The sequence below is a fragment of the Plecotus auritus genome (assembly GCF_963455305.1).
Source record: "Plecotus auritus genome assembly, chromosome: 3".
NCBI lineage: Eukaryota > Metazoa > Chordata > Mammalia > Chiroptera > Vespertilionidae > Plecotus > Plecotus auritus.
The window spans coordinates 9,764,226-9,788,477 of NC_137772.1; the positions used below are offsets into that span (position 1 = coordinate 9,764,226).

At 42.3% G+C, this 24,252-nt stretch overlaps 1 protein-coding gene across 4 annotated transcripts in view; it reads right to left on the reverse strand.

The window, feature by feature from the left end:
• Positions 1 to 714: 714 nt before the first annotated feature.
• Positions 715 to 24,252, reverse strand: part of PDLIM3 (PDZ and LIM domain 3) — a 29,753-nt gene continuing 6,215 nt past the window's right edge. Inside the window, exons 2-8 of one of the 4 annotated variants that reach the window (XM_080661556.1) lie at positions 21,156 to 21,307; positions 19,515 to 19,599; positions 12,169 to 12,236; positions 6,551 to 6,814; positions 4,816 to 4,940; positions 3,135 to 3,246; positions 715 to 1,672 (exon numbers count right to left, since the gene is read on the reverse strand). In XM_080661556.1, the coding sequence (XP_080517682.1) occupies positions 1,483 to 1,672; positions 3,135 to 3,246; positions 4,816 to 4,940; positions 6,551 to 6,814; positions 12,169 to 12,236; positions 19,515 to 19,599; positions 21,156 to 21,307 (996 nt within the window). In that variant the 3' untranslated portion in view covers positions 715 to 1,482. Of the gene's footprint in view, positions 1,673 to 3,134; positions 3,247 to 4,815; positions 4,941 to 6,550; positions 6,815 to 12,168; positions 12,237 to 12,563; positions 12,752 to 19,514; positions 19,600 to 21,155; positions 21,308 to 24,252 lie in introns of all 4 variants that reach the window. The other 3 variants (XM_080661557.1, XM_080661558.1, XM_080661559.1) reach the window with 3 other exon arrangements.

The following is a 24,252-nucleotide window of genomic DNA, read 5'->3' on the forward strand; positions in this document are numbered from 1 at the left end:
TCCCCAGGTTTGTCCTTGGAGGGGACAGTTTCAGAAGCTCCCATGTGTCCCCAGTGAGGAGCATGGGAAACAGGTAAGACGTGAAGGTCAGGGGCATTGTCTTACCCCACCGTGGGAGAGGCGAGGTGACCAGCAGAGTCAGGGGCCAGCGCTCCCCGAAGTTCAGCCCGGCTCCAGCGAGGGCTGAGCGGCTGCTATGGCAGCGTTGGTGAAGGTGGGGTTATGGCCTAGACCCATGTTGGGCAAACTGCGGCTCGCGAGCCACATGCGGCTCTTCGGCCCCTTGAGTGTGGCTCTTCCACAAAATACCACGGCCTGGGCGAGTCTATTTTGAAGAAGTGGTGTTAGAAGGAGTTTAAGTTTAAAAAATGTGGCTCTCCAAAGAAATTTCAATCGTTGTACTGTTGATATTTGGCTCTGTTGACGAAGGAGCTTGCCGACCGCTGGCCTAGACCCAACTATGCTGAGAAAACAGACCAGGAGGCAAACCAGGGACTGGGGCGGGGGCTGCAAGCAGGGCCCAGGGGACCAGCAGCCCCCCTCTCCCTCAGCTCCCCCCCCCCCACTCCCAACTGTCTCCTCTTGGAGATGCTGCCTTGGGAAGGAGGAGAGGGGTGGTGAGTAACCTGTGAGCACCAAGAAACAGCCTCCATGGAGTCCGCACCTTGAATTGGACTGAATACCGACGGGAAAGAGACATTTAAAATGAAAGAGACTATTTCAAAGCCAAAGAAACTGGTTTAATCGGAAAGTGACGGCATTCCCTTTAACTAGCAAATGTCAGTGCCTCTCCTGTCAGCAGAAATCGGGGGCTCCTAAGAAAGCGTAAATGAGTAATAAACACCAAAGAAGCCACATTTCCTTAAAGTAGCCGAGTTGCACATAGGATTGGGCCCCTCACGGGAATGTTGATGTCGGCCGCATCCGTGGAGATGCAGGCACACGTCAGATCATTCACGTGGTTCTTATGTACGTATGCGCATCCAGCGGTGTGATGGCTGCCGAGGACACTAGCGACACCCAGGGCTCTCCCCGACATGCACTTTATTGGTTGAAGCAGGTAACGGACAACTGCGGGCTGTGTTAGAATACAAGACTATCCTTGGGTACTTACTGCACCGCCAAACCAGCTTGGTAAGGAAAGACAATTAGACTCCCCGCTATAGCCTGATGTTTACACGTTTGATGGTCATAATATAAATGTAAATTGTGGAGTTTGACGTAACAAAACAAAACAAAATGCTCGGTGTACCTGTCCTGAAGTTATTGCTAACCCCAAAGAGAGAAAGCTGCAAACACAGCGGAAGGCGTGTCTGCGCTGCAGCGGGCGCGGCCGCCCACCCCTCTCCTCGGCACGCTGTAGCATGAACATGGAAAGCCGGGGTGTTAGTTTTGGACTCAACCGTTCGCTTGACTTCTTCCCAAAGTCGTGACCGTCGTCCCGTGGAACTGCGTGTGCGTGCAGCTCGGCCTGCGGAGGGCTTAGGCCTTGGGATACAGCGTGACCGTGTCGTAGCCCTCGGGGGGCCTCGTGCGGGCGCGGGCGTGGGTCTCGCAGTACAGCTCCCCCTCCACGAAGAAGTAGCCCTTCTGCTTGAGGTTGAGGTTGCAGTCGGCACACACGAAGCACTCGGGGTGCCGGTACTTGTCCCGGGCCTTCACCACAGCCCCGCTGGGGAGGAAAGGAGACGAGTCAGAGCCACAGAGGCGAGCCCTGGCTCACAGGTGACGGGGGCAGGGGAGGCAGGCGGTGTCTGAGTCACATCGGACGCCAGAGCCCCCGGGGTACGCGGGGCCAGCGGCCGCACGGATGTAAGTGTCGGGGGGATGCATGATGGCCAGGAACTCCATCAGGCGTCTCCCTCTCAGATGACTGCTTTTCAGATTTGCAAACAAGTCGTTGCCGTGAAAACGACAGTTGTTACTTTATCACCCCTCCCCGTTGTTTCTCTGAAAGAGGGAGGCGTGATTCTGCAGAGGTTCCGACCTTGGCCAAGGTCGTTGCCTACACAACTGAACGTCCCTGTCACGGCTCTCTATGGTGGTGGCCCAGCCTCTGCTCTGTGCAGCACAGAGAAACGGATCACGGGGCAGAGGGGGCGTTCCCACAGCGGAGGGGGGTCTTGCCTCTCCTGGCAAACAGTTTGCTGCCATTTAGGAGAAGCAATTGCTTTTGCTGAAGTCACCAGCTCCCTGCGGAGATCCGCTCTACTCCTGAGCTTCCTGTCTCGCCTGCTTCCCCTGCCCCCTTTTTAAAAATACATATTTACTGATTTCAGAAATGAAGAGAGAGACAGAAACATCAATGACAAGAAAGAATCATAGATCGGCTGCCTCCTGCACGCCCCACACTGGGGATGGAGCCTGCAACCCAGGCATGGGCCCCGACTTCGGGAATCGAACCGTGACCTCTTGGTTCATAGGTTGACGCTCAACCACTGAGCCACGCAGACCGGGCTCCTCCCAACCGCTCTGCTCTGACTGGGCTTGTCTCCCACCGCCTTGCCTCCTGGGACGTCCCCTGGACGCTTGGACACGCGGTGCCTCCGTGTGGCTACCGCAGCAGAACACACCGGATGGGAGAAGTGGCCGTGGGGCGTTTGCGGGGAGAGAGGGAGATGACCTGGTTCACGTGAAGATGTGAACTAGCAAGTGTGGGCGTTCAAGCAGAAAGGCCCTGGTCATGGAAGCTGGGACTCTGTTTTTAAAAATCGTGTTTGAGTATCTGTGCCCCTTAAGAAACGGGAAAGAGAATGTGTTGTCAAGAACAACCCAGTGGCCGCCGTGTGTGTTTCCCTGGGTTTGGACAGAACAGGAAAACCTCCAAGTTGGTACCTTAACAAAGTGGGGGGGAGGGGCTCTTTGAAGGGAAGTTTCGATTCTTGGAAATGATTTTTTAAATATACTCTGGGCCATTTTTCTTTTCATGAGAATCATCTGAAATGGTAAGTCGAGATTTGCTGACGCGCATCATGCGCCCATGTGAGGGTACAGCTCAGGAATTCTGGTCAAAGGAGATACAGGTGGTGGACGCTGCATTTCAAGTCAATGAACAGAAACAGCTGCTCCCAAGGTTGACAGGGACCCCCTCCTTCCCCTCCCCCCCCCCCCCCCGGGTTAACCGTGAAACTCACACAATGCCACTCCCACACTTGTCACAGAGCGGCATCCTCTGCGTGCTGCCCGTGCCACCGTGGGCTTTCGTAACCGGAGCTCTCACACTCCGCGTGCCGGAGGGACGGTCATCTGAAAAGCAAAGTGTCGCCTTTTAGGGCAAAGGCACAGCTGGCTGCAGTGCGTAGGTGGCTTCTATTTTAAGGCGTGCGTGCACTTGACCCGGAGGAATTCCCAAGGTGCACCCGCGGCCTCCTTTCCCAAGGAGGGGGGTAGCTCAAGCACGCCCTGCGCCGAGCAGGCCTGCAGAGCAGTCAGGGAGCAGTTCTCGCTGTGGTAGGAAGCTGTTACAAAATGCTCAAAGGAGCAGAGAGCTTGCATTGTTTTTTTAATCGTGGTAAAATATACTTAATATAAAATTGACCATCTTCATGTTGTTAGGGTGTACTTCGGTGGCATTCAGTGCATTCACAACGTTATAAAATGGTTGCCTATATCCATTGTTAGAATTGTTTTGTCATCTCAAACAGAAACTCTTTACCCATTAAGCAATAACTCCCCATTACCCCCTCCTCCCAGACCATGGTAACCTCTGCTGTACTTTCTGTCTCCACGACTTGTCTGTTCCAGGTACCTCATACTCACCTAAGTACAATCATACAGTATTTGTCCTTTTGTCGAACTTACTTCACTGAGGATGTTTCAAAGTTTCATCCATGTTGCGGCATGCCAGAATTTCATTCCTTTTAAAGGCTGAACAGTATTCCATCGTATGCATATACCACATTTTATTTATTCTTCATCAGTAGACATTTGGATTATCTCTATCATTTGGCTTTGGTGACTAACGCTGCTCGGAGCATGGGTGGACCAGCATCTGTCTGAGTCCCTGCCTTAACTCTCTTGAGTGTATACGTAGGAGTGGGATTGCTGGGTCATGAGGTGACGCTATGTTTAATTTTTTTCAGGAACTGCCATGCACTGGCGGGACCATCAGCCATGCACAAGGGTCCTCATTTCTCCACATCCTCACAATACTTGTTATTGTCCCTTTATTTTTGAGAATGGCCATCCTAAGGGGGCATTATGCATTTCTGTGCAACTGGCCAAGGACAGTATCTACCTTTTGGAGGTGGGAAAATATTGGTACGCGTGTGAGCCCTGAAGACAGCGGGAGTCGGCTGCGGACCCAGCTCTGCTTCTTGCCGGCTGTGTGACTTTGAACAAACCCGCCCCCTCAGTGCCCCCGTTTCTCATTTGTTAAGCAGGGAAAGCGATAGCTCCTCCCTCGCAGTCACCGTGAGCGGGAAATGATCGTGTGGGCCAAGTGCTAAGCGCAGAATTGGGAACACACCGCGGGTTCGTCACATTGCTACTTTTAGATTTTGATGATGATACTCTGGAGGATGGGAGGCCGAGAAATGTCCACTCACAACTCTGTTCACAAAGTGGAAGCTCAGCCAGCCCTCCAGCACTGTGGGTGGAATTTGCGTTGGGTGCCCTTTTACAGGGGACACGTCCTGGGAGCGCCTCCCCTCATCCAGGCACCATCCGAGTCCTCTGGGCGAAGACTCATTTGATTTCCGAATACAATCCACGTTTAGACTTCCATTCCCGGTCTGTTTGCTGTCCTCCCCTCCCCCTAGCCTGCCAACAGGCTCTGCCAGTAACTGGCACCAGGCGTCCGTCCCAGCGACTCACCATCGTTCACCAGCTCCTGGAGCACCCTGAAGGAGCCGGACTGGCGGGGCTGGGAGGGCTCATCCCCATTGTCGTGGAGCATCCGGTACACATCGGACTGCGGGGGCACCGAGGCTGTGGGTTCACTGAAACAACACGGCAGGGAGGCAGCGTCAGGGCTGTGAGCAGCAGGCGGGCGCCAAGCCACAGCCATCAGCACACAGTCACACCTGCAGGAACTCGGCGCGGAGATTCAGTATTTCAGGTTCATCTCGGCGGCAGTTCCCAAACAGCGTTTATTCACGCGGCTGCCCTAAAAACGTCATTCACTAACCCCAGGCTCACACCGGCAGGTCTCCATCTGGCCAAATACCATGGAGGGCCACTGAGAGGCGATTGTTAGGAAATAGGAATTTAAAAACAGACTGGTGTCTGATGAATAGATAATTATAAATAGGGCCAAAATAAACTTTTTTTCTCAGAAAAAAAGAGACAACCCATGATGGGAAGTGCAGGAGTGAGCCCAGTGCGATTATTCTCAGTCATCGCATTGTCCTTACGTTCAGATTCATTTCTGATGCGAAACTAAAAGTATGTGGTTTAATTTAGTTTTTAGGATTAATTTGCTTCGTTAACTCCTGGAAACCACCAAGGTATCATTTTGCTTACAAATGGAAGGAATTCATACTGCCAGTGGTTGAAAGCAGCTAAAGTAGAAACTTTCACATATATGTGAGTTATATTGACTACACTACTTTTCCTAAATAGCCACATTAAAATTCATTTACAACAACACTGGAAGCTTTATTTTAATAAACTTCCTACAAACATATTCATGATGAACAATAAAAAATGCTACAATAAAACTACATGTCAGGCACTAAATGCTTTATTAGCTTACGTCATTTAATGATATTACCTAGAAAAGGTAATTACTATCCACACATAATTTTATTACCTATATCATTTGTGAAGACAATTATCTTATATCTGAATTTCCTTGCAAATTGTCTTTGAGATACATTATGCTAATTATTATCTTATTGTAGTCATCCCAAGAAATAGCTTTGGCATATTGTTACATAGCACACTTAAGAATTATACTATTTTAATTTATAAAAAGTGGTTCTGTAATATTAAAAAATAAGATTTTTCTTATAATAAATTTTTAATTGAAAAAAATTGATGGCAAAAGTACTTTAAACAAATGTTTATAATAAAGAAAAATTAATCAAAATAGAGACCATTGGAAGTTAAATATCTACATTAACAGCTTAAGATATTTACTTATAAACCCTTATTTATGGCAGAAATTTTAAATGGAAAATAGTGACTTCTCCATAAGATGCCATTGGAAGGGAGAAGTATCATTTCTTTTAAAAATCCTCTGGACCTCTCATCCCTTCCCAATTTTTGACCCTCCCAGGAGAAACATAGAGTATGCTATATTATTGATCCCTTTTGAAAGGTATTGTACCATAATTTATAAAGTACATTGTAGCTTTTCAAAACACATATACATTTGGCCCTCCCATGATTTTAGTTTATTACGATTGGTCACATAAAGCTCTACTTAATTCTTCAAATCACTGTTATCATTAGACCTAGATATTTGCAATAAATCCTTAGAAATTTCTTCCTTAAAGCTTTTCACATAGTTCTCTTTCAATTAAGACAGTGTTAAAAGACACCCGAAAAGCTGACATTGCCCATGTGTTTAGTTAGTATGCCCATGGTTCAAAATGACTCATATTACCTCATCGAGGGTGCTTCCCCTAGCGCTGTGGAAACCTGACCCTGCAGTGTTTCCATAATATTGTCATCTGAGTACAACTGCATAGGAGTATTAAACTGAGCATGTACAATCTTCACACCGGGAAGTTCCATTTCCAAAGGAATGTTAGGGGCCATCTTAGCAGCAACTTTCAAGTCACCTGGGCAAATAGTACTAACAGTGCTGATGGAAGAAGGGGTGCTACGTCCACTGCTACCGTCAATACCGGACGGAGTACTGCATCCACTGTGTTAATGACCACGTTACACAGAGAGGACACAGGACCAGAAAAACCAGACAGAAGGACACAGAGAACAAGGACAGAGAGGTTAACAGGAATTGAAGACAAAAAGTGAGAAGTGAATTAAGTCAAATTAAAACAAAGTGTTGATTTCTGGCTACGATTTATTTTAACTAGAAAGGACATTTAAAAATTCATGGTTGAAAAAAGTTGCACAAAATTGAAAGGTACAGGTGACAGCGCATTTTTTTGGCTCTGTTCTACCGGGCGATATGCAGGTTGAAGGTCACACATAAACAGGTTGTATATATCAAGTGGAAAAGGTGCGACCAGACTCACTTTTTAAACATAGGCCAGCTCATCTTAAACTTGACAAGATCACAGACAAATGGTGCAGGGAAATGACATTGGCTGGGCATCCTTTTACACTTCTGAGGTGCAATATTTAAAATGAAAAGGTTAATGAATGGTGCATACAAATAGTAACTGAATAGGCCACGTGAAGGTCCAATTAAATATTTAGGCTAGACAGTTTCAAAATAAGTGTGTTTCAGAAATGCAGTTGAGTTTAATTGAATCATGCTTAGAAACATGTAGGTTACGTGATACAGATTATGTTTTAAGGCTATGTTGTAAACATTTTATTGGGACTATTTTAACTTTTTCTATTTCACTCTTTAATTTGGTGAGGAATATGCTTTTAAAAACTGCCCAGTGATTTAATACAGGCTCTAGAACAGCCAACAAATGCTTGTCACCTTGAAATTAATGATTAGAGAGCAAATACGGTGATCTTGGACTCTTCAGAGGCTCTGTAGAGCTAAGGTATATTTCTTTTATACATTGCTATTTCATGCATACTTTTGAAAACACACGTATATTCATGCATACTTATCATTTTTTTTTTTACAGACAAGAAGGGACTTATTAAAACACCAGAATGGCCAGGCATGCAATTTTCAGGACAGCTGGGAGAGAGAGCTCATGTTCTCTATGAAGCTAGGTCGGAGGCTGGTCACAACTGACATGCCAAGGACTAAAATGTCATGTCTCTCCATGCATTTTACATGCAACATGAGAAATGCATTATATGAAAATGAAATATACTGAGATTTTTTTTGAAGCACAGTCATTTAAGACAAAGCCAAAAGAAATATTAGTATTAATGTAACCTCCACCATGCCTGCAGATTAGTGTTGCTGCAAACTCAAGACAGACGATTCATATGGTGTGTTCATCTCAACGTCAGTATTCTCTGAGGGCTCAACTATGATCCATCTCTGCATTTACTCTCTAGAGCTACTCATGTGAACCTCAGCCCCACACAGAGAGCACAAACCAAAAGGATTTGGGGCATTGATGTTGTTGCCTGATTAGTCTGGACAACCCGTGCCACTAAATGGATTAAAAGTTGTTGTTTTTGTGTTATCCAGTTCAACCACATACAGAGCCCAAATGAGGCAGGCAAATATGGACTTGCTCCTTCACTCCTTGGCTTGAGAACTTGTTTAAAACTCAGTCTGTGGATTGGTTGATCACATACCAAAATGTCAAGTGCCTTAGTCACTGTTTCCATAGGCTCAATGTTACACTGGCTCCTGAAAGTGACTTTAGTGGGTAAAGGAATAGAAGGGAAATTTCAGTTGTAATGCAGGTTAGTCAGGATCCTATTGATTTGAAGTGAAGCTTATTACATTGAAAGTTTGGGATTTGAAACACTCGAGTTAAACCTTGGGAGACCTGGGCCTAAAATAGTGAACCTTTTCCACAAGCATTATAACTACTCTGATCTTACTGTGGACCAGGCATCGTGCTAGTGGATGAACGAGGATCAATTCAGAATTTACAGATACTCCTCTTTTTTATAGTTGTAATTAGTAATCCCTTTCCGTTGTTAGTGTTCTTTATTCGTGCATGTTTGTGTATATAACTTTATTTAACAACGAGTGTATTCTATTTCCTAATTTCCTTATCATTCTATTTAGGGGCCCCTGTCTATTGAATAGATAGGAAATAAACTCTAAGCAAACTAGAATTAGTTTTCTTACACATTTTGGGACTATTTAAAAAGACCTCTTGACCTGATGCTTTAAAAAAATGTTTTTTTTTCCTGGTGTGGCTCAGTTGGTTGGTTGTTGTCCCGTGAACCAAAAGGTTGATGGTTCAATTTAGGATGCAAGCTTGGGTTTTGGGCTCAATGGGTGTGCAGGAGGCGGCCCATTGATGTCTTGATCTTATATTGATGTTTTTTTTCTTCTCTCTCTCTCCCTTCCTCTTTCTCTAAAAATCAATAAAAATATCTTTAAAAGAAGTTTTCATAGACTCCAGTCACTGTGAATATCATCATAGGTCATCACCATGACCTATTCCTGTGACTTGGAAAGGTAGGTGCTAATGAGATTTCTTGACGTTGACTTACTGACTTGGCAAGACCACCTATAAAGTTGATGATCCACCCTGTTACTTCACTCCTGGATAGATAGATAGATAGATAGATAGATAGATAGATAGAGAACTGATTTCTCTGGCATATGTATAGGCTTTTTGGGACATACAGGATTGTATTTTATCATTTGGATCTGTAAAATACCTTGTCTATATTTTTAAATGATAACTTTGGCTTTAAAAATTTACATGTTTGCATTAGGGAAATCCTGGCTTTTTAATGTGCTTCAATAATGAAATAATTAAAAGAACCATAACTAGTAGTAAGACAGGGCAGCAATTTTCAACCTTTTTCATCTCATGGTACACATAAACTAATTACTAAAATTTTACAGTGCACCAAAATATATATTTCTTGCCCAATCTGGAAAAAAAAGGTATAATTTTTATTCGTTCATACCAGATGGCTATTGTTGTGATGGCTGTTGTCAATTTTCTATTGGACAATCTAAAGGAAAAGAGGTCAGTGTCCCTGACTAAAAACAGTCAGGTATGGCATATTTTATAAATTTTTTGTGTGTCTCTTGTGGCACATGCATTGAGAACCGTTGCCCCTAGGGAGATAAACATATCAACAATTTGGCATCTCCAATTTAACTTCTGATTAAAAAGTTGGTCATTATGGTGTTCTTATAGCCTTATAGCTTTGTATGTGGCCACTCAAAATTCCACCTTGATGAAGAATCATTTGGCCAGAACAAGAAATTCAGAAGGTAGAGCAACAGTGAGGGAGCAAGGAAGGACAGCAGAGGCGTTTTTACAGTTCTTTGTGATTTGTGTACTGGTACTTGTTTTTAAGCAAATCTCTCATCCTTGTTTCTCCTCTCCCCGCTTCCTAATTCAAGTATACTGAAAGGCACCTTACAATGACAAAATTATGAATGGCTTGTTATTATCTCTGTATTTGAGTTAAAATGAAAATACAGGGTTGGGCAAATAGGTTTACAGTTGTTCACATGGAAAATAATACAACAATAAATAAATAATAATAGAAGAATAAGCTGTGTTTCACGTGCTCACAACTGTAAACCTATATTTGCCCCAACCTGTATAAAAGGCCATCACGTACCTGAATCTCTCTGACTTTCCCTGAAATTTTATAAAATTAAATGTTATTGGTTTTTAGCAAAAACAAAATATGTGTTACTCTAATGTATCATTTTATTCAAGCCTCTTGAAGTCTTATAGCTCAAGGTAGTGAATTTAAGGTATGCTAACCTCAAAGAATACAAGTGTATTTGGTTAACTGTTTTCTTTAGGAAGATGTATATATATATATTTATTCAATAGTAAAATAGCATTTTAACATTTAATTGAGTGTTGTTATAGTATCAGCAGTGGGGTTGGGAAGCTGTTGAATGTGGTGAAATAGGGAAAAGATGCAGAAGAAAATGGAATGGGAACAAGGGGACAAACAGAAGTGAAAAAGGACTGTGCAGAGTAGACGGTGTGAGGGAGGGATCATAGCTCCTTGTTCTTCTTGCCATTGAGGAAATATCAGGCACTCTTTGGGTTGTGTTCCTTTATCTGATGACATTTACTGGGCGTGTACTTGGTGCCAGCTGCATTTGCAGTTGGTGGATATAGTCATGCGTTTCCATCCTAGTGAGGGAAGATGTATTTTGTCGTAATTGCCTTGTTAGCACCTTCCTTCGGTTCTAAGTGATATTACATAAATGTCTGGCTTATTTTGAGGTATCCTCTGCTCCTGAGAAGGTCTGCACATGTGCATCGCATATAAGTGATGACTGACCATCCACAGCTGGCACCATAACCTCAGGTGTCTCCAGGGCCAGGAGGGTCGCATCTATAGGAAAACGGGCCAGGAATCATACACTTAGGAGTGATGGGCATATATTTGGGCAGCTAGAGAGTAGCTGTTCCATCTTAAAGGCACTTACCTAAATTCATGTGAATAATCAGAGGGTTAAATAAAGCACTACCTGTGAATGAATCCACCTGTAGCTCACTAGTTTGGGAAACCTGATATAGATCATCAGCCAATGATCCTAACCTGCTAGGATCCATGCGGCCTGACCATCAGCGTCCTTCCTGGGTGCTGACTGACGTAGCTGAGGCCAGAGTAATGGGTTTGAGGTTTCCTGAAGTCACCATTTCCTGGTGTGGTAAGACAGGGTGTTCATCCCTTCCCTTGGAGGTTGGAGTTCACTTCCTAGGGAAGATATTTGAAGGATCATCTGAAGATGATCTCTTTCCCTGATTGGCAGACAGCTCTGAAGCTTGCTCTTTATCCCAGTGTGTTCACAGTTTTCCTCAAGGGCAACCAATCTACATCCCTGCTCCCAACTCTGTCTTTATTACTTATTTTCCTCCAGGTGGAACAGTTCCTTTTCAATCCCCCCTCTTCCTTTGCAAGTATCCATAGGAATGCAAATTGATGTTTATGTAAGGGCTGGAAGGAGTGGGTTTGCCCAGCTGCTCTGGTGGTGCTTGGGGAGCAGGTGCTGAGGTGGGGATGATGAGGGTCTAACATAAGCAGCTACCAGCGTCCCACCTGTGCCACCCCTCCCCCCACTTCCTTACTCCTGATGGGAGGGCTGGTTTTCACTTTTGTTCCTGCTGGCTGGGCCTTCCCCAGCTGGGACTGGGACATCTGCCTGCCTCAGAGGTCAGTGAGTCCTGATGGGATCCCAGGGGTATTAGTTATAAATATACGTGGTGATGGCATAGCATTTGAAGCTCTGTAATCTTGTCAGTGTTTACTCTTGGAAATGGAGGAGGTTAGTTGGCTCTCTACTCTGTTGAGCTTGTTTCCTTTGCTTTTGAAATAAGCTTCACAATGGGGAAAAAAAGTAGTCACTCCAAACACCTCAAAAGTTACTTTTCTGGGAGATTAGTAAGGGTTCATTAAAGAAGCATGCACTCCAAATTTCACAGTCTCAAAGCTTATGACCTGCTTCGGCCTGGGATTATGAAAGGTTTGGGCCGAATATTGTGCTTGTGTTCAAAGTAGTTCACATCCTGTGAAAACAAAGGGTTAAACAGTCCCTCAGTGGAAGACTAATCTGTGATTTTAGACAAAATTAAACAAACAATAACTGTACAGAGCTGGTTATTTACCACCAAATATTGACATGACTAAGAAGGGTGATGATGGAACCCGAGTGGTTTCTTCCTTTTAACCATCGACTCACTAAATGTTCCAGGACTGGCAGATTGGAACCACGGTCTAGATGCTTGTCTTTAAGTCAGGAAAGTAAAACAGCAAGAGCTGGACTTTGGAAAGGAAGAGAAACCGGGCTATTGCCGTTAGGAAAGCGGTGGCCAGAGGCGGAGGCCGATACTTACTTTTGAGGTGAACTAGGAATGAGACCCCGCAGCTGTCCGTGGAGCGCATCTTGTATATTGCTAGTTGAATAGAGCCCAATGGGTGAGTTATAGGAAGCGCTCACTACCTGTCTTTTGTCATCAATGTTTGCTGCTGCAACAAAAGGCTGGGCCCTTCTGTTGTGCGAGGTACCAATGGGTTTGAACTCCTGTACAATGGCAGACAAAATACACAGAGCCACAGAATGCACAACAGAGCCGTTAATGAGCAAACCAACAGCAATCGCGACTGTTAATCAAGGCTTCTTACCAATACAAGGTTAATGCGAAGTTAAAGGAAGAGTCAGGTATAAACCTTTCTGCATTTTCCGTGAACTTGACCTGTGCTGTCTTCATCCACCAGATGTTCAGGTGCAAAGGAACTGACCTTATTTGTAATATTATAAAAGAATTCAAACACTGTATCTTTTGTCTGTCCCCTGTTGACTTCTAGATCCATAGCTTTTAGAAAGTTCTCATTTCACTCATTTGAATAGAGAAATTTTGTGTTGGAAATGAGATTTTTAGCTTAAAAAACTATACTACTTAACATTTTCTTAAGTAGAACTTACATTTGCTTTATCTTCTATTAATATCTTAATAAAATTTCCCCCATTTTAGGAAGTGAAGGAATAAAATGGCCAGAAAGAGAGTGAGCATTTGTGAATAACTAAATCATTTTAACGAACCCAAGTAAAAGTTCTGCTTTTTCTTTTTCTTTTTTTTTTATTGTTTAAAGTATTACATATGTCTCCTTTTCCCCTGATTGACCCCCCTGCTTTTTCTTAATACCTATAACAAAAAAACAAAATTCTTCATGTGGATTAAGTTATACCTTAAGTTTAGAAAAAATAGTAATTAAAAGACTCTTGTTTCTGATGAAAGTGGGAATAGCATTTATATAAAACCTCCTTTGCTTTTATTGTGACGATTTCACTGCTATGAGTTTAAAGAACTCTTCATGTTTACTCTAGTTCCAGAAAGATTAAAGTCAGTAATGTAGAGATAGCTAATGGGTGTGATTCACAAAAGGATTTTCACTTTATTATTCAGGGAAAAGGGTCCTAAACTCTGAATTGGAAATATGCCCGCATGATCTGAAACTCTGTATCATTATGTTAATGTCAGAACCATGTTTTCTAATTTTTATGTAGATCTATAATGTCATAAAGTTATTACAATTATTTTCTAAGCCACAGAAGAAAACCAAAAGTGAACACTACAATCCACACGAGCTGATTCTCTTTCCAAATCTTTTCATTTGGCGTACTTAGTAAGATAAGTCTTTGCAGCAGTATTTTCACTCACACATTCACATCAGCTTCATTTGTTTTTGCGAATGTGTCACCAGTGTTTCACACAAATTTCAAGTAACACAAACATTTATGATTATTTGGAATGTTACCAGAAAGAGACATTTTATTAAAAAATAAAAAGATCTTATAATATTCTTATTCATGTCATTTTTTTCCTTCTTGTCATTACAGATGAGTAAGTTGTGGGATAGCTTTTTCTTTTTTTTTTTTTTTTTAATTAGAAAAGAGACTATCTCCCTTTTTTAGGGCTGTGTTTTATGATTAACCATTTTGATTAGCCATTACTATGTCATGAAATTATGAACTGGAAATAATTTTAAGTAATGACAGTGGCCATGATTCAAGCCTTTGTTACTCTTTTCAATATGAAAGAAGACAGAAGGCTAATTGCTTAATTGCCTAATTTAGTTTTGGGTGGATTATAAATTTCTCAGGCTAATTAAAAGAGTGAATTGGGCAGGACTGAAGGGCTCACGCTATTTGGAACTTAGCTTTTAAAAAAAAAACACAAAGTAGGGTATGCTCTAAATATTGCTAAATATAATTGAATTTATAAAAACTAGTTAACATCATCTGATGGCTTTATAGGAAACATATTCGGCCATTATTTTATCTTATAGTCTTAAACTGGTAAATAAACATGGATGTCGATTGTCTTTTAAGGGAGGAAACTTTCTGAAAAGGTTTGTGCACTAGCAATCTCTAGTGGTGCATCCAAATAGCAGCACACAGGTTAATCAGCTCCACGCCTTCCTTTGCCATGTTCAGTTTTGGTTATATGTTGCAAAAGTCACAGATGTGTAATTTGTTAGGAAAAAATAATGCCTTTATTTTTAGTCAGATCATAAAAAGAAGTTTTTCTAATACAGGCTTCAAACATCCATATTTAGGCTTTGCAAAGCATTAGCTCATGGGTTGCTAGAGTCATCCCAAAAGCAGCACCATGAAATGTGTCCGCCAAAGGTAAACAACAAATGTAAGACGGCACGGAGGCCGCCTTCCGTCCCTCTCACATCGCCGTTGGTGGCCAAACAGGATGGAGAGACCAACCCAATTGGAAGTCGGCTATTCCACTTTAATTTCCTTTTAATTTTATAGTGGAAAACCATTAGTAATGGAAAATACTGGTAAAAACTTTATATAGCAGTTAATTGAGTCCAGCTCTCATGTTTATTCTACCCAGACAAAAGCATCCAAGTGATTCTTATCTCTTAGGCAGTCCATAAATGACCATTGCAGTTAATTAAATTTTTAAGTATTATTTTTAAACGTTAGGAGCTTACATTAAGGAATGATATTTTGAGTTAATGAGATGCTAGGGCTGTCTGTAAAAGCAGAGATCTGCTGACACTGGGAGAAAGCAGCTCTTGACACCCGTCTCCCAAGTCCCCGAGTGACCTCAGCAGTGGCAGCATCAGCAATGACAGCATCAGCAATGACAGCACTCAGAGACAGTTTTCCTCTCAGTTTCTCACTTGGAGAAGTTGTCACAGGTGAAGATTGAGTCTGAGAACTGAGGCAGTTGTCAACTCCAACCAACAACACGTGTGCAATATACATATAATTTACAAGGAAAAATGGTGGGCGAATAAGGGAAAGATGATATCAAGGGATCATACATTTGATCAAGCCACACTGACTAAATGATTATATTTTATGCCTGAAATTTATGAACACTCACTTCCCCTGCCTCATCCTCATCTCACAAATGAAAAATAAAGTCACCCTATGATTACTTTCTGCACTAATCATAAATTACTGCAGAAAGTTTCCTGTTTTTCCCATTTCTCACTGGGGAAGAATTTGAGGACATGGGGACTGTGAAAACTTGCTTTGTGTAGGCTGCCATCAGTTACCAAAATATTGTAGAACAAGGTTATTTTATGAACATAGAAAGAACTCCAACCCTTAACCCACTTAACAGTACATGTAGTGCATCCTCATCATCAAATCTTCTATGACAAGGATTCAGTCCTTTTTATGGAAGTGGAAACAGCCTTCTTCTCATTTAGAAAAGATCCATTTTTGTTTCGGGAAAGCATCTCTTCTGTCTTGTGAAAGCTACATCATCATGTTGAGTTGTTCAACTCACATTAAACAAACATGAGGGTAATGTTTTGTTTGAGAATGTAGGCTTTGGAGAATGACGTAGAACTCTACGTCATTAGTCTAGAATGCTCTTAGTCTAGATTCAGAACGATGTTTTTAGCCTGCCTTTAGTGTAGAACAATGTTTTATATAGAAAAATGCGTGCCTGTGCTCATAGGCCAGGCTCAGGGTTGAATGAAAGGTATTTATGCCATGGCTTGGGTTAATCTAAATAACCTCTAAAGTTTCAAGTCTAAATTCATAAAAACAAAATTTAACTATTTCATAATGGCATAGAAAAATGAAAAAAAACACCCCGATATATTAAATGTTTGTATCAATTATTACTATAATTGTGTACGAAAACGTCTCTAAAGCCTAACCCTATGCACAGGGGGAAAAAACTGGAAATAAATACACAAAATATATTATTTGTGCCTGTGCTTGGATCTAGGATATACTGTATAGCCGTGGGTTTTCCTCCAACAAACATATGTTACTTTTAAAATGAAAAAGAGTATTTTATTCCAATAGCAAAGGCCACATAACTTACAATAAATGCTTGACTGGGACTGAGGAACAAGAACCCACATTGTGTATTGCTCAGAGGCATTTTACTGCTCACCTGTGTGGCATCTTGAAGCACGCTGTGTTAATGGCATTTGTTTCTCAGACTAACACACCTCTGTTGTCCGGAAGTTTGCCGAGTTCTCATTTGGGCTGTGAGGGTGGGTGTAGGGAAGGCAACTCTTTGCATAGCATTGTGTTAATTAAAAAATAAAAAAGAAGAATATAAACATAACCTCCGTTTAGCTTTCTCCAGCCTCATTCTACAAGTGGCGCGCACTGCTTGGCTTTATCACTGGGTTCTGTTCTAGTGTATGCGGTGGGATTTCAGATAGCAGAGGCTAAAGAAGTGAGCTGTCTTGTGTAGGGAATGTCTGTCCCAAAGTGCTGGTCTCGCAGAAACCTGGCCTGAGGATGTCAGGAGGAGAAATCCGCTGGTCCATTAGGAAAGGAACCCAAGTGGTTCTTATCTCAGAGCCCTTCACACACAGGCCTCTTGGAGAGGGTATCAGTAAGAAGTACTCATGACTCAAAGTAAAGGAATGTTCAGAGGCTCCATCTGACCGGCTTCTGAGCCCTTAACCCAATCTTCACCTTTCTTTTTAAAACCCTACTTCCTTCTCCATCTTTCCCCCATGCATAGTATCATAAATGTCCGTATTGTCTAACCCCAAAAATGCAGGACACGTGGGCTAACCCATGATTGCTGAGAGGGCAGAGTATTTCAAATTAGGGTTATGGTTTAAAATTCAGTTCTTGGAATAGCCGAGTCATAAATTATAATCATAGTCATAAATTAATGCTCATAGTTTACAAAAGGGACCTCTTCTAGCACTAAAACTCAGGCAATTGCCCTTAAATTCCATTCTGGAGAGAGATGTTTGCAAATCACATGCTCCCATTAGCAGAAGCTCCCCCTGAACTTAGTAACTACAGTAGTTGCTGAGTCAGTCACCCACACACCAGAGGGGGCGCTGTGACCTGATCAGGGATCACTGGGGCTCTGGGAATTGGGTCAAATTTGTCTAATTGGCCCCCTATCTTGTCATCTCATGTTGATGAACTTGGGTTTAAAAAATCAGGAGAGATTTTGAAGGAAAAAATAATTTGCAAAAGGGTGCAGTACAATTATGGATGTGTGCTATATGTGGAAGAGGCAATTCAGAATTCTACCCAGTTTGTTCTGGTGATAATGAGATCGGGGTCAGGAAATGCATGTGTCTGAGCCTCAAATTTCCTTTTTTTGGTTTGTTTTTTTAAAGCACCACATGATCTCTTTTTCTACTGTGTTGCCTCTAAGTGATGAATTGATAGGGCGGGAAGAAGCCAGTGGGCTTGGCTATCTACGAGTGACAGCTCTGCATCAAGAACTCCGTTTTTTCTTCTTCCAGCTTTTTTTTTTCTATCAAATATAGCAATTGATTAGTGGTATTATTACTCACCAACCCACCTGGGAGCATTCAGATCTCTTCCCACCCCATTTATTGCCTGTCTTACCCATTGTTTGCTCGCTTACCCTCATCTGACCTAAGTGTCCCCCTCGCCTTGCACAGTCACTTTTACCTGCAGCAGGGAGGGTTTGGGGTGGGGTGGGATGGAGGTGGTCAAGAGCACTGTGCTGGGGATTGGTTCCCAGGATTGGTCCTGGGCAATGTTAGAAAACGCAGCTTATCTTTAGACCCTCCCATTCCTTTCATGTTTGAATCTGAAGGAATCTGTGACAATGAAGAGGAAGGCATCGTGTCTCCAGGCAGCCCTGTCACAGTGGCAGCTTCCTGTCTCACTGGGGAGAATTGGCCAGGGGGCCTTCTGATCACTGCCTGGTGGGAGGGGCTGCTGTACCGATAATGACAAGAGCTCCCACTTAACTCAACATCTCTACGAACAATTCGATGTGCCAACTTATTTTACTTTACTTACTCAAATTTTACTTTATTTTACTCACATCTTCGAGAAACCCTGTGAGATCCATGTACCTATGCTACTCTGCATGTAGCAACAAATGGAGGCTGGCGGAGACAAGTGGGGAACCTGCAGGGCAAACGCCGGAGTTGAGGATCCTTGGGGATCCTGAAGGGAAACAGTGCTGAAGCATCAATGACAAAGATGCCTGGAGTGCATTTTCATTATCTACCTAGGAGAACTACATCTTGGAATGTCTACTCAGTTTAGTAGGAATACTTGTTTTAGAAGGGATATTGAATTTATATATCTGTCTCTCTAAATTTGGGGGGCTTCTCAGTAGAGGTTCTAAAATCCTTTTCTTAATTATATTTTCCATACAGCACAATTGAGAGTTGGTTTACTTTCAGATTTTTGGGGCCTTTGAGAGTAGACATGGTCAGATAAGCATCAGATTATTAAATGAATTGCTCAATTGATAGAGTTGCCTCAAGGGAAAGTCCTTTGTCTTTGTAATTCAACTGCATGAGCAGAATATCACCATGATTACATAATGCAAGACTTTTCCTAGAGTAAACTTAATCACAGAATGCCAGAATTGAGAATTAAAGAAGGATATAAAATAAGATGTGGGTGAAGACCTTGAAGGATTGAAGTTCCCAATAACAGAATAGAGATACTTGTTGCAAATGGTTGCCCATCCCATTTTTGCTTTGTTTTAACATCTTAAACTTCTTGGATTAGCTCCTGGTCATTTGGCAGAAATCCATCATAAGAATGAAAAAAAAAAAGAAGTGGAGTGTGTGTAAATATAGGCAAATTTTTCCTGCTGAGAACATGTTTGTCTTTTGACAAGATGTTCGCCTGGGCATCCATCTTTGTTTTCTTGAAGTAAGAAAACATGGGTAGTCTAAATTAATCTCAGAGAATAAAGGCAGACAACTGCTTCATTAGGGGACTTATCCCAGTTTTTGATATCTGCCACTTCTTCCTCTTGGAAGTTACCCACATCATTTAAAAGGAGGTGTCAAGTGAATATCATTCACTCTAACAGTCATACCTGTGGTTCTGATTCTAAGTTGATTTTGAAAGGATGAGCCTTCCCATCTTCAGATACCTGTGGAGACCATAAGCGAGTTTCCGCCCTGTGAATAAAATAAATTCGTAAACTCCAAATTCTAATATACCTCCAGCTTTAGCATCCTTCAGTTTCCTATGACATTTGTGAAAATACTATTATCCCTTGATAATTTCAGCAAAAGCAATATTCCTTGTTCACTATTCTGCATTCTCCCATCTAATTAGTCTTACATATTGAGTGTACTTTGGGGGAAACTTGAATGGATCAAGATGGGCTGCTATGGACTGTTTGTAAACTGCCCCATCCCTCCCTCCAGCCCCCAAATCATATGTTGAAACCCTAATCCCCAATGTGATGGTAATTGGAGTTGGGGCCTTTGGAGGGAAATTAGGGTTAGATTAGTTTATGAATACGGTGGAATTAATGCCCTTCTAAAAAGAGGGAGAGACACAAAATCTCTCTGTGTGTGTGTGTACTTGGGAAGGCTTCTAGGACAGCCAGGAAGAGGCCTCTCATGGAGAACCTGGCACCCTTATCTCAGACTCGCAGCCTCCGGAACCATGAGAAATAAGTGCTTAAGCCACTGAGTCATTCCGTGGTATTTCTGTTACAGTGACCCAAACTGACCGAGGCAAAGGCATTGTATAATTTCTGGAGAAAGTAGGTGTCCAGTGCATGTGGAAAACAGTATAGGAGGGACATTCTGCAGGGACCTCCTGTACATGACCCAGGGCAAGCTCCCAGGTCTCCTCTAGCTCCCTGCTAGCCTACCCAGGCCACCAAAGGAGACAGGGAGTGACTGGCCAGGTGGATTTGCTGTTGGCACCAAGGATCTGCGCTTTGTCCAATCCTTTTTATGGACCTGTTTGGGATGGTGTGCTTGGCAGCTACACAGGTTATGCACAGACAGGGAAAGCATCAGTTTCACCCCATCAAATGGCAGATCAACTGTGCGCCTTCTGTACCAGCAGGGGAGACGGTGAATCCAACAGCAGCAGGATAAACACGCTAACAACCACAGTCACAAAACATTATTCCCACAGTTGTCTCATATCAGGTCAATGACCTAATACTGTTTTTGGTCAGAAATGTTTCATTATCTAGTACACTCATGCGCACACACTTTCACACCTTGTGAGACTCTTCTGGGCTGAATTCTGTACAAAACAGCCAATGGCCTGCAGCATATCAGCAACCAATTTTTCACATGACCATATTTTGTCAAGCCAAGAGATTCTTTTAGGAGAATCTTTGAATTCCATTTTCAACCACATTTAGAACAGCAGGGCAACTGGCCATGCTGTGTAGTGTTCCCCTGGCCAATACCTTTTATGGTTCTTTTTTCATTGTCCATTAACTGGATCAGTCCAGGAAAAGAATTCCATTAGCCTCTTTCACTATTCTGACATTCTGGAGAATTCCTTTTAGAAATGGTTTTGTTAACAGCGACTAGATTGACTGATGTCAGGGAACAGCAGGCCAAAGGGCTGACCTATGAAAAAGCCAGTCAAACTTTTGAGAAGTGACACCCTTCTCACAGGGAGGATGACATCATTATCGTTTTGGTGTAGGCTCTCCTGCCAAACAGATCACATTTTAGCGCCATCAGTTAAAGAGCACCTGTCAATTTTGAGACACAGCTGGTGTGCCGCCGCTTTAATCCTGTCCTGTGCATCAGCGTGAGTCATGGACTCTGTCCCGAAGCCGTCGATAGCCAGGATGACATCTCCAGGACACAGGTTGGCAGCTGCTGCCTTGCTCCCTGGAGTGATCTGGAAGAAATCATGGCACCGCTTTAAAAAAAATCAGCATCGTGCAGGTATCTTGAGTTTTGTGCCTGACGTCTGTATTTCAGCTTGGTAACACTTTCAATGTTTTACTGGGTAGGCAATCCTAACTCTAACTTACAGTAACTCTTAATTGATCAATTGTGTTAGCTCTCTTTTCCCAACATGGGAAATAATTTTGTTTCTTACAAACCACATTTCATTCATCATGACACGTCTTATTCTTTGTAAAACACCTTCCTATCTCCCTGTTTGAATCATATTTTCTTTGCTTTAAACAAAACAATATTTTTTTCTTTTAGGTTTCTTTTGTCAGCCCAAACTATTTGGGAATAGAACTTCACTGAATTTAGGGGATTTTATATTTGAATTGAAACTGCTTTAGCATCCCTGTAAGCTAGGATTCACTCAGGGGTTACTTAGGATGTGGAAATTGAAAGAGGATCACTTTAGAGTTAATATAAATAATCCACATAATAAACCCAATGGTAACTTTTATGAACTCTTCAGAGAGCTGAAGTTGAAGGGCAACCAATTAGCCTGCAATTTTAGGAAAGACAAGTGCCTCCAAGGAAAGACACACTGTAAGCGTGGGCTACCCTGAATCAGAGCAAGGAGGAAGATGGGGCCACCACACTAGCTGTTAAGAAGAAGTCAAGTAAAATCAGGAACACATTGTTAAAGGCCGAGTGTGAGTTGGTATTGAGAGTCTAGAATCCCCGGGAACTGCAGACACAGGGGAAGTTTATATCCATCCAGTCTCTTCTTCATGAATGGAGAACAGATGGGACAAATAGAAAACAACTAACAAGATGCAACATTTTATTATGCTAAGTGAAATAAACCAGTCAGAGAAAGATAGGTATCACGTGATCTCACTCCTGTGGAATCTACCGAACAACATAAACGGATGAACAAGTAGATCCAGAGACACAGAAGCATGGAGCCGACCCCCGAATCTCAGAGGGAAGGTGGGGGTGAGGTGTGGTGGGGAGAGATTAACTGGGGAACTTATATTTATATATGCATAGCCCATGGACACAGATTATAGTGTGGCGAAGGCCTGGGAGGAGTGGGTGCAGGGTGGAGGGGGTCAATGGGGAAAAAAGGGGGACACCTGTAATACTTGGTTTCTTTTTCTTTTATGCCTGAAGATTAGTGCCATTCATGTCAACCTATCATTGTTACATTTGCAAGTTTCCACTATTTAGAGCAGAATAATACATACATAGAACTTGACTTAAATCTGAAACTGCTCCAGAAATAAACTAGACTGTTTCTAATGTTTTACTTGAGGCTCAGTCATTAACCCATTCCCGCCCCACCCTGTATTTTTTTAGTTTGCCTATTAACTCTATTTCACTTTGTGGCTCTAAGGGAGATCCAAGACTCATCTCACTAAGCAAAATTGCTAAAATAATAAATTCTCATGTGCCCTCGATCTTCAGTTTCATCACTGAGATGCTTCTTGTACTCACTCTATTTCTGTGATCATGATGCTGTAGTGATCATGGTCACTTTCCATTAAGGATAGTTGATGGGATCCGGGTGAAGGCAATTGGGGATGGTTACATCTCAGTCTCTGGGGGGCATTTTATAGATGTTTTCCATTTAGAAATTCTCCCAAACCCAGAACTGTTAGAAGAATAACACGTTTCCAGCCCTGATATGACTTGTAGGAATAAAAATAATCTTAAACTTTCAATTTTCTCTAGCTAGAGTTCATTAAAAATCATTACTACCTAATTTTTAAAATTCTAAAATCAGAATGCTTTTCTTTGAGTCAAAGCATGAGAAAACATGGCTTAATGTATATGCTTTTAAAGCCTCACCGGGCTTTTCTAATATAATCAGATAGATCTGAGTGATATAACACTCACTCTCACTTTAGAAAAGGCTAACTTTTAGCTTTGATTAGGACGAATGAGTGGAAGGGTGAGTTGTGTGTGTATCTGTTTATATAAATTTTAAACAGACATCTGGTGTGCTAAACTTAGATATTGAATATTCTAAATGTTATGAACAGCGTTGATATGGACATTAATAACACTATTTTATATTTACCCCAAATATTACATTTGCAAAGCTCTTTCTAACAAATCTGGCCACTGCAACAGCTCTAAGACAGGGTGGGAAAGGAAGCCTGCCCCTATTTTCAGAGAAGTGTCTAAGTAACCCCGTGGCTTCTTCACTAAAGTTAGGAGCAGCTGTACACAGCTCTGTCACCAGATGTTTCAGAGGTCAACAGGAAAGATGGTTGGTAGTGATGGCTAGAGCCTACTTCAACCCGGATGTCCTGGGATCTCCAAGGAGAGAGTCGGTAAGAAAGAAAAAAGTATGTAGAGAGAGGGGTGAGACAGAAGGAGAAAACACTGTTCTTCACTTCTTCCAAGTTCTCAAGTTCAGTTGGTCTAGTGATCAGAAAATGACCACTATGTTGGTCTGGTTATTTAGTAAGTTAAACTATATGTTTAATCACAAGAATAGATTATTCCCATGCATTACTTGATATTATTATTTTATATTATTACTAACATGTTTTCCCAAATTAGGAGAAAAGAGAGCTAAAATGAGGTAAAGAGTTTTCAATGGATTATTTATTATCCAGGTCAGTAGGGCCTCCGATGTCAAAAGCATTGGAGAGACCATTGGAGATAGTACTGCCATCAATCCCTGAGCGCCGTGTTTTCAGACCTGTCTGACTCGAAGGACCACCTGGGGTCCTTGCTGACCATAGGCTCCCACCCACTCTGGATGTCTGGAATCATGAACAGAAGCTCTGGCAGAGAGGCTAGGGAATGTGTGTTTTTAACAAGGGCCTCAGATGATTTTCATTATCACATCAACCTCTTACTTGGGTCTGTTTGGAAAAAAAAATAATTTAAAACAGAGATGAAACATCTGCAATGTTCTGTTTACTGTGGGAGACA